This window comes from Cnephaeus nilssonii (assembly GCF_951640355.1).
Source record: "Cnephaeus nilssonii genome assembly, chromosome: 5".
Taxonomy (NCBI): domain Eukaryota; kingdom Metazoa; phylum Chordata; class Mammalia; order Chiroptera; family Vespertilionidae; genus Cnephaeus; species Cnephaeus nilssonii.
The window spans coordinates 72233335-72244384 of NC_137076.1; the positions used below are offsets into that span (position 1 = coordinate 72233335).

General features: G+C 45.5%; 1 protein-coding gene across 6 annotated transcripts in view; it reads right to left on the reverse strand.

The window, feature by feature from the left end:
• SMURF1 (SMAD specific E3 ubiquitin protein ligase 1) overlaps nt 1-10733 on the reverse strand; it is an 83870-nt gene extending 73137 nt beyond the window's left edge. For 2 of the 6 annotated variants that reach the window (XM_079773224.1, XM_079773222.1), the window contains exon 1: nt 10322-10726. In XM_079773224.1, coding sequence (XP_079629350.1) covers nt 10322-10376 — 55 coding nt within the window. In that variant the 5' untranslated portion in view covers nt 10377-10726. Of the gene's footprint in view, nt 1-2903; nt 4116-9141; nt 9937-10321 lie in introns of those variants that run through there. The other 4 variants (XM_079773221.1, XM_079773220.1, XM_079773225.1 and 1 more) reach the window with 3 other exon arrangements.
• Between the last annotated feature and the right edge of the window lie 317 nt (nt 10734-11050).

Here is an 11050-nt window from a genome sequence, read left to right on the forward strand (position 1 = left end):
AAATTCTTTTTAACCCTTTTTAATATTACGCCCAAATACAGACCTAGATTTTTTTATATAAAGGTATATGCTAGTGCCTGGGGGGTGCCAGCAATGTGAGTTTCAACAAGCCTCCTGGGTGACTCTGACACACACCAGGGCAGACCATTCATCCTCAACAGGGCAATATTGCCTAGAAGGGAGCTGAAAATTGTGTCCTGGGAGAGGAAAAAACTGTAGGTATTATAATGCTTACACCAAAGCTACACCCTACCTAAAAAATAAAGTTAATAAAAAATGTCTACGGCTGCCATTTAAGGTATGGATTGGAGAAAAGTGAAAGCAGAAGCAAAACCACAAGATGATACCATGCCACACCCACCAAAAAGGTTAAAACGAAAAAGAAAATACCAAGTTTGGCAAAGATACGGAGCCACTGGAACTCTCGCTCACCGCTGATGCAATGTACCTTGGTACAAACACTTTGGTAAAGTGTTGGACAGTTTTGTCAAAGTTGAACATCTGCCTACTTTGTGACCTAGCACTTCCATTCCTAAGTATATACCCAGTGGAAATGCATACATATCCCACCAAGACACACATGTGAATGTTCATAGTGCACCATTCAGAACAGCCAAAAACTTGAAACTACCCGATTGCCCATCATCCAGTAAAGGGGTAAATTAGGGTACATTCCCATAATAGCATACTATTTTGCAAAAAGGATGAATGATAAACAACCAAACACAACAATATAGGTAAACCTCACAAATAGAACGTTGAGCAAAAGAAGCCAGTCACAAAGGAATGTATGCTGTATGATTCCATTAATATGAAATTCAAAAGCATGTCAGGGCAGTGATTATCTTTGGGGAGCAGGGAGTAGAAACTGGGAAGGGAGCTTGTGGGGTATTTCAGGTACTAATAACATTCTATTTCTTGATCTAGATCAGAGTTTCTCCAGCACTACTGACATTCTGGACTGGATAATCCTTTGTTGTGGGGGTCTGAGTGTGCATTATAGGATATTTAGTGGCATCCCTGGCTTCTACCCACTAGATGCCAGTACCACCCACACAGTTGTAATGATAAAAAATGTCTCCAGACATTGCCAAATGTCCCCTGGGAGGCAAAACTGCTCCCAGTTGAAAATCACTGATCTATGATATAGTTACACAGGTACGTTCAGTTCATGAAATATCAACAAACTGTACACTGCCTTTTTCTGTATGTATCGATATTTCAACATACAGAAGCAGGAAAATATTTAGGCGATAACTATCGCAGGCATCCCAGTCAGAGGTGACATTGCCTAGGACTAGGGTGGTAATAGTGGAGATGGAGAGAAGGAAAAAGATTCAGGATATGGTATATAAGGTAAGAGTTGACAACTTCTAGAGAATGAGAGAAAAGAGAACCAAGGAAGACCCCAATGTTTTTTGTCCAAGCAACTGACTGGTTGATGATGTCATTTACTAAGATGGGGCAATTAGGGTCAGAGCATCTTGGGGAATGGTTAAGGAGGGTGATAAAATCAAAAGTTATCCAGAGGCAACCAATGTGCTGTTCCCATACAAGAGAATATAACATGTACTCTCAACTCTTTCAAATAGTAAGTCTTCAATTTGGTTTCTCGATCTCTCTCCCCCATTGTACACAATTAAACTTGTCACTGGCCAACCCTAAATTGTCAGACCACGGGAAGCTCCGTGCTACCCTGACAGACACCTGGCCATCCTGACCACTGCTCCCGAGCGGAAGCCAGAGGCCGTGAACACAGAGGCCAAGGGAGGGGCTGCAGCAGCCAGGACAAAGGGCAATGTTAGCAAGTCGTTCTGCATCTCCACTTCAGAATCAGCAAAACGAAGACCTTTATCATTAACCTTTCAACATTTTTGTAATAGAGAAATAAATAATATTATAGCAAAGTGGTCTGGGTTACAAGTAACATTTAAATAAAAAAGGGCAAGCATCTGTCGAAGCAAGAGATGACTATAGCTTGAACTAGAATGGGGGCAATGGACAAGAAGAGAAGACATGGTCCAGATATGCTGTGGTGGAGAAATGACAGGACTTGAGGATAAATTAGATATGATTGACAATGAGTCTTGATTTTTGGTTTGAGCAACTGGGTAGATCTAACGAAGTGGGGAAGACTGGGGAGAGGACGGTTTCTGGGGAGGGGAAATCAAGAAGACCGTCTTGGACATGTTAAGTTTAAGGTGCCTACTAGGCATGTTGCGGCGGGGGGGGGGGGGGGGGGAGAGTAATGTCATATTTCTAACCTTCCATAATTATTGAGAAAAAAAGGCTACCTTATCCCAGAAAGCTTGTCTAATTTTATGAGTGTGAATTACCCTCACTAAAGCCTAAGAAGAGTTCGATTGATGTCCCATGAGTAAATGTGACTTTTTGGGAAAGCATGTAAATTTATTACAGTTGGATTAAATGTGCTTCTGAGTATTTTATCTGCACATGAAATGGTGAGAAAGTATTCTTTTCTGTAGAATATGTTTTTAAATAAAAAAACTGCATGCTAACATATTTTGTTTTTTAACCTAGAAATAAAAACACAAGCAAAAAGAACCCAAAACCTTTTTCAACTTGGCTTGATATTTTGGCTCAAGTGAGGAAATACAGAGAACAATTTGGAAACTATAAGATATGAGACATTAATAATACTGACATGTATAAACAGGCAGCAAGTAATTCTCAAATCTATAATTTGTAGAAAAATATGTAAAAATACAATCCAGTAATAGTTAGGATTTTTATCCCACTGATCTAATAGGGAAAAAGGCAATAAATTACCTGCCTGATATAGAAAAAGCAAGAGATAACCACCCCCAAATGACATTCCAAATAAATGATATAAACCAGCACTATTATTCAGAATCAAGACCCCAGTCTTTCAAAGGACTCACCATAGAAAGTAGATCTAAGGAGGACCAGATTTCTGAACCTGGAAAAAATCATTTAGGCTTACTTTAATACTAGAGGCCCAGTGCACTAATTCGTGCATGGGTGGGGTCCCTATGCCTGGCAGGCAATTGAGGCCTATGGGGGGGGGGGGGTGTAACTGGCTGGCCAGGGGGAGGGACCCTGGGAGGTTGGCCTGCCGGCCCCCTGATTGGGGCCTATGGAGGGGGGGGGGGGCGGCCAGCAGGGGGAAGGAACTGCGGGAGGTTGTTGGGCTGGGCCCCCAATCGGGGCCATGGGGGAGGCTGGATGGCCTGGGGGAGGGAGGGACTGCGGGAGGTTGGCTGTGGGAGTGCACTGACCACCAGGGGGAAACTCCTGCATTGAGCATCTGCCCCCTGGTGGTCAGTACACATCATAGTGACTGGTTGCAGGGTGGAGGGCCTATCGGGGGTGGGCCGGATGGGGGGGAGGGACTGCAAGCGATTGGCCAGCAGGCCCCACCCCCTGGTCAAACTCCAGGTTGAGGGGACAATTTGCATATTAGGCTTTTATTATATAGAACAGTATCAAACTGCCCTCCTTATTCTATTGTATCAAGTTACATCTCAACCAACAGTGTGAAAGAGTTTCTGCTTTCTACACCTTTGTCATCATGACATATTTTTAAACTCTTTGGTCTCTCCCAATCTGCTAGATGAAAAACTGTTTCGCCTTTAGTTTTAATTGGTATTTTGTTTAGTATGAATAGGGCTGTGTCTTCTTACATATTTAAAATTCATTTTCATTCTTTTCTGTGAATTGTCCATATTCTTTGCCAAATAGGTTACTGGCCTTTTTCTCACTGATTTTGAAGGCTCTTTATATATTAAGGAAGCTAGACTTTCATTTTCATACAGATTGCAAATTGTTTTCCCTAGTTTGTTTTTGCATATTGAGTTTTAACCAATTTTATTTTTCCATGGAAAAATTTTCTATCCAACTACTAAAGTTTTTTTAATTACTTGTAATTGCTTTCAGCCGATTCTTTTGCATTTAAGATATAAAATCATATCACTTGCAAATAATAGCAATTTTGCTTGCTTTCTGATGTCTTCCTCTAGGTTCAGTGGTTCTCAACCTTTCTAATGCCGCGACCCTTTAATACAGTTCCTCATGTTGTGGTGACCCCCAACCACAAAATTATTTTCGTTGCTACTTCATAACTGTAATTTTGCTACTGTTACGAATCGTAATGTAAATATCTGTGTTTTCCGATGGTCTTAGGCGACCCTGCTAGCGGTTCTCAACCTGTGGTCACGACCCACAGGTTGAGAACCGCTGCTGTAGAGCTTAAGACCATCGGAAAACACAGATATTTACATTATGATTCATAACAGTAGCAAAATTACAGTTATGAAGTAGCAACGAAAATAATTTTATGGTTGGGGGTCACCACAACATGAGGAACTGTATTAAAGGGTCGCGGCATTAGAAAGGTTGAGAACCACTGCTCTAGTTAATAACAACTGTGACAGTGTACATCCCTGTACTGTTCCTGATTTTAATAGAAATGCTTCCAAGATTTCATAAGTGAAGATGATGCTGGCTTTGGCTTGCAACATGATTTCTCTAATGAACTTTCTGAATGCATACAGAATTGAACAATTTGTTCTTGAGCATTATTTTTCCATGCTTATCAATAGGTTCTACAGTTGTTCTTCAGTGTCAATGTACATTCTTAACTTTAGCATTTACATGATAATTTAGGAATAAGAAGTAACAGGAATCTAGGATTGTATTTCCATTGTGCTACTCTATAAATAATTCATAACTACTCATCAAGCTATTTAATTAATATCAAGTACTTGTGCAATATAAAAAGGCAGATATATTGCATTTTGAATAGAAAAACTGAGTCATGAAAAGATTATAATTCTACCCACCCTCCTCTCTTCATTGTGGCACTTTTGTGAATAGAATTCAGACCTTCTGATTTCTAATCCAGTGTTTCAGCCACAAGAAAGCACTGTAGCTTTTAGAGAATTTAGCAATCAACATACGAAGAAGAAAGCAGGCTGCCATCTACAACCCGCAGCGTCACAACGTCCTCTTCCAGGCTCCTGAAAGCAACCTCCAAGTTGGACTCAGGAGCTTCAAACATCTGAAATGCATCACCCAGTAGCCAGCATAATAGGTTCATGCTCAGTGATACACGATGTTGCCGACATTCCTCAGCCAATTAGAATTCCTTTCAGCTGCAATGGAGGTGAACACAGCTGGAATTACAGAGTGGGGTGCATCACCAGCCGCACTGATTGTACATTATTTAAGCCTTGTTTTAAAACAATAAAAGGATCTTCCCCCTTTCATTCAGAAATATGGAAACGTCATTCCACTTAGTTAAATATCTAAATGGAGTAAACTGCATCTGTAGACACAACAGTAATTCTAACATTTTAAAAAGATTTGCCTGATCTAGACGGCTAGGAGCTTTTGTTTTCCCAACATAGCTCTGCAGCTCTTCTTTGACTAGATGGCCTTAGGGACCAGTCAGCTGGAGTGAGAGTGCTGTGGACAGTAAGCCAATCTAAGGTAGGGGCTTTCTCTCAATGAAACTCACCCACAACAAGCCAACCAGTAATTTAACTTGCTCAGTGACCCAAACCCCACACAATTTTAATTCTCTATTTGTTAAAAAAAATACTTAACCTCTAAAATAGTTTTGAAATTACAAAAGTTTGACTCAAATAAGAATCCTAAAAGTTAGGGTTTCTCAACTAGAAAATACCAAAATTATTTCATCATGTCAGGTTTTTTGAACTTCCTTTTCAGTCTAGCACGCACTAAAATAGATAATTCAGCTATTTTAACTTTTAACCAGTGCCCGCAAGTGTGTTACACAACAACCAGTCTAGTTAACTGGATCATTAAGCTGATGTTGAAATATTATGGGTCAGTCTTTCTTTTTTGTATCCATGGGGAAATACTTCTTCACCAGTGACTCAGCCCCCAGAACCTCCCCGGTTCATCCAATGTTCCACACTAGAACCTGAAAACGTAACCAAACAGAGAAAATGAAAACCTGGAGAAGAGAAGGAAAACTCGAAGTTCAGACACCACTGGCAAAACTGCAAAATAGAAGTTTTGAAATCTGACAAATAAATGGACTTGCAGTAAAAAATTCTACTGGGACACATCACAACTACTGCAAAAATACAGACATAAATAAAGTACATGAGATATTTCATTTCTCAAGTCTGTTAGTTGGATCAAGAAAATGAAAAAGTAAAAATGGATTTAAAAAAGGTTTTTCTTAAGACAACACAAATGTGATCAAATAACAAAATCAATAATAGTCCTGTATATGGCAGAGTGTGACTCCTTTTGAAGTATAATTGCAGTTAAAGTTTTGCAATAAGATTTAACCCATTCCGCATCCTTAAACAATTCAGCTCAAAGAAGTGCCTTGACTGTACCTCATAAACTTGAGGCCAACCTTGAGGAACATATGTAAACTCAGGTGCAGTGCAAGGCTAAAAACTGATGGCTAGAATTCCATCTTATCTGAGTGGCAGCTATTAAAAGTTTTGTCTGCCTTGTATAAGGGAGGTTCTTTGCTGGTACAAAGGGACAAAGGCAACACTCTTAACAGCTTTATCTTTCTTATGAGAAACGTAACTATTTCAAATCAATTAGGTCACCTGTTACTGATCAATTAACGTTACTAACAGCTATTACTAGTACTATTTCCCTCCAAGTTGCATCACCTGGATGCCAAACACAAGCCAGCCTTACATCACATGAGCTACAACTTAAAAAATAGCCTCCATTCCCATATGCTATCAAGGGAGGTTTCTCTCCCCACCTCTAAGTGGAATTAGAATTTTCTCTCTTCACAATACACAGTCACAATTCAAGAGACAGAAAAACACAAAGAGGTCTGAGAGTATTTCAAGGCATAAAAGCACAGAGAAGTTTAGGCATTTGGTATTTCAACTAACTGGTTAACATTAGAATACAATTTAATTTGTTTGAAGAGCATTGTGGAACCCTTAGAGCTCAAAATTCCATTCTTTTACCCAAGTGGCCTAAAAACCATATCTGGGATTCATTTGTGTACCACATAAGAACAAAGTTTTTGAAAATCCTGCTTGAATTTAAAATAAAAAGGTTTCCCAAGTGTTTGGCCAGTGAACTCTAAAATGTCTGCAAGATAATGCTCTTTAACAAAGATCTCTCTATTTTGAAAATATTGTGCCAAAACCTACTGATACCTTTAAAAACTATTACCCTGCTAAAATACCACAAAGACATTGTTTTAAATTATATTCTTTTAAATATAAAGACTCAAACATTCTGCTACTGTTTAGGCCAGATTTCCAAAGCAGTTCAACAGACTACCTAATAGTTTTTAAAAACAAAACGGATTCCACATAAATTTAAAAAAAGAAGAAGAAATCATAATTGTAATCAATACAAAAAAGAAATGCTTGGCATAAATCAAACACAAGTCATGTGTTTTAACACAAATTTCTGAATATCAAGATTGAGACCTAACAGAAAACATAATCACCCAACGGTAATTTGGAATAAGCCAAAATTGACAGATCCTGTAAGGAGAATCAAATAATGTTGTAAGTGGAGTTAAGATCTCATTTTATATATGAGGAAACTGAGACCCAGAAAGGCTACATAATTTGCTCCATATCATGCAGTTTATGGCAGATCTGACCAAAATCAAGTCTTTTAATTCTAAATCCAATGTTCTACTCACCACCAAATATAATTATAGACCCCAAAGTTGTAAATGCTCTTTTATAACACCCATGTCTTCATATTTTGCGCTGAATTACCCTGTGTGGTATTCTCTAGTTAGAATAGCTCTCATTCTAAAAGTCATTTTTTCAAGTATCACACGTGGAAATAAACTCTGAAACCTGTAACAAAAGTATATGCTCTTGAAAGATGGCTAGCCTACTTGCTAAAAGTGAAGATATTTCAAACTTCCCGACAAACTGAAAGATGAGGCCAAAACCCAGTCTATCTTCAACAAAATATCTAGTTCCAACGATTCTGCGTACATTCACATCAGCAGACAACTGGCATCCTGTGTGTCCACTATCATCCCTAAACTCTCAATCCTGTTGCAGCAATAACCACACTCTGTCGTGTCATTAATAACATCAACTGGGAAAAGGTGTTTTGGAAAAAACACTCATCTATCTGATCCTTCACTATCAAATGTATAAAAACTCTGAATAATTTTTGAAGCATTTCTACATCCATGACATCTACATTCCTGAATCAAAAAATAACTTGGGAGGACAAACCAAGCCCTCCCTTTCATAAGGAAAAACCCCACACCCAGACCTGCCTATTAGGATTAATACATATTAGACACCTGACACAAACATTGTAATAAAACCTATTACTTCTAAAACATTAATCACATTTCTACCCAAAATCAGTTACTTTGGCTTTTAACAAGAAAACAAACCAATCTGATGTCAATTATAGATTTAATTTGTAAATGAAAACCAAATTAAAGTTGTCAGTAATTAAACTTTTACAAGCATTACAAACTCAAATACGTGGCTTTTATGTAACCATAAAAATAACAATGTATACAGAGTAAGAAGTGTTTCCTACCAGCCCTGAAATAAAGGATTGTTTCTCTAGAAGCAAAGATCCCTGGGCTATGCCGGTTACTTCACAAAACCAGGGTCTGGGTTTGGGTCCAAATCATCATCTGATCTGGTCATATTATCTAATCATAACCTGATCAGGCATTTTTATACCTACAAAGAATTATGACCCTCTTCGTGAAACAAAAAATGGATCATGCAACAACTGGATTTTCAAAGGAAAACCATCACCCATTGCGGTTTTCACAGATTTACCAATGACTTAGGGCTACGCATCTGCCATGAAGTGTCCCAAGAATGCTCACTGGTCTCTTGGAAAGGGACTCTGACTTTGGGAGTCCTCAACAGACTGGTCGCTGAACAGAAAAATCCAGGGGGAAACCCCCTTACAGGGATCAGCCCAAACTTTTTACTTCCTCTTCAGAGCTGGAAATATTCGAGTTTGGAAAGTCCCCCAACGGAACGGTATTTGCAACCCTACACTCCGGCCTCCGCTATAAACTGGGACCAGGAGCAGCCGCCCACGGGGATGAGGAGGGTGAGGAGGGGCAGATGAGGATGCGGACTGGCCCGGGACCTCCGGAGCCCGCTAGCGAGGGGCACCGCCGGCACGCACCGTTGGCATTTACAGCACACCCAGCCACCACGTCGCGGGCCCACGGCGGAGCTTCGCGCTCACCCTTGAAGGTGGCACTACAGAGCCACCTAGGAGGCACGGGCATTCCACTGAAGACTAAATGAGAGTGAAGCAAGGAGCCTGCGGCAGTGCAGCTGCCAAAGCCAGTTGTGTGTGCGGTGGCGGTGGCGGTGGTGGTGGTTGGTGGTGAGGGAGAGGGGGGATCCACCCCTCACTGGGCCTCAGGGATGGGGAAGGGGGGGGGGGGGACGCGATGGTCAAGTGCAATGCAGAAGAGGAAAGAATGCGAGGAGCACAGTCAAGGCTAGACAGCGCCTGGCCTGGGAGAGAAAGGAAGTGGACGAGACTGAAGAGGTCTGGACCGGAGGGGAAGTGAGGAGAACAGGCCCGGGAGAAGCTACCGGATGGGACGGAGGAATTCGAGGCTGAAGGAAAGGGTGGAGGCCGCGAGACAGAAGCCAGGGGCCGGGCTGGGAGATAAGCGAGGGCGGGGCTAAGTGGAAAAGGGGGGGCGGAGTTCAGGGGAGAAAGTGAGGGGGCGAACCGAGGGGAGAAGAAGGGGGCGGGGCCAGGAGGAGCGGAGCGAGGGGGCACCGAGGGGGCGGCGGGAGGAGGAGAGACGTGGGGGCGGGCAGGAGGGAGGCGCGGGCCGGCAGGTAGGGGAGAGGCAGGGAAACCCGGAGATGGGAGGGCGGCGAGGAGAGAGGGGCGGGGCCCGCAGGGAGAGGCGAGGGGCAGGTGAGGGGACCGGGGAGAGAGCGGAGGAAGGGGAACGAGGAGCGGGAGGCGGGCTCAGGAGCGGAGAAGCGGGGGGACCCCGGGGCGGGGAGGAGGGGGCCGCGGAGGATGAAGGGGGTGAAGCGAGGGGGCGGGGCCGGGCGGGGAGGACCAGGGGGCAGGTGGGGGAAGGAGGGCAGCGAGCAGGCAGACGGGAGGGGGTGGGCCGCGAAGGGGCGGGGCCGGGAGAAGCGAGGGGGCGGGGCCGGAGGGAGAAGCGAGGGGCACTCGCCGAGGGGGGTGACGAGGTCCTGGGACAACGGCCGGCGTGGGGGAGGGCCCCTCCCGCGGGGCGCGCTGCGGGAAATGCCGGGGCGGCCGAGGGGCCGTGCGGGTGCGAGGGGGCGCCGTGGGGGCGGCGTGGGCCTCCCCCCCGCCGTACCTGTCAGACGGATCTTGATGCTGGAGCCGTTCCTGCGCGTCCCGGGGTTCGACATCTCCCGCCAACGATCGGGGAGCCGGGGATCCAGCGCCGCCGCCGCCCCCCGGCCCGGCCCGGCCCGGCCCCGCCGCCGCCGCCGCCGCCTCAAGGTTACGGCTCCGGGCTGGGCGCCGGGGTCCGAGCCGGGACACCAACTCCGCGGCCCAGGCGTCCGGGCGGCGGGCGGATGCTCGAGCCGGGAGATCCGCGCTGGACCCGGCGCCTCTGACCCTGGCTCGCTCCCAGCCCAGCCCAGTCCGGAGCCGCCGCCGCCTTCACCGCCTCTGAGCCGGACGCCTGCCGCCCTCGCCGCTTCCGCCGCCGCCACCGCCGCCGCCGCCGCCGCCGCCTCCCCGAGCCGCGCGCGCTCTCGCTGCCGTGCCGGCCCGGCCCGCGCGCGCCCCGGTGTGCGCCCCCGCGCCGGCGAGCGTGCGCGTCCCCGCGGGCCACGTCGGGGCGGGGCGGGGCGCGCCGCGCGGTTGCGTTGCCCGTCCCGCCTCGGGCGCGCGGGGTCCCTATCCCGGGGCCCGGCTTCCTGCTTCCTCCGGGTGCGGGCGGCCTCCCCGGGTCCTGCAGGAGGTTGTCAGGCTTCGGGAGCGGAGCGCACCCCGCAACCCCGCGCCCGGAGGCCAGTGCACGGCCGCTGGCCACCAGCACCGGAGGTGCCCCGAGGCGGGCGGGACGGCGGTC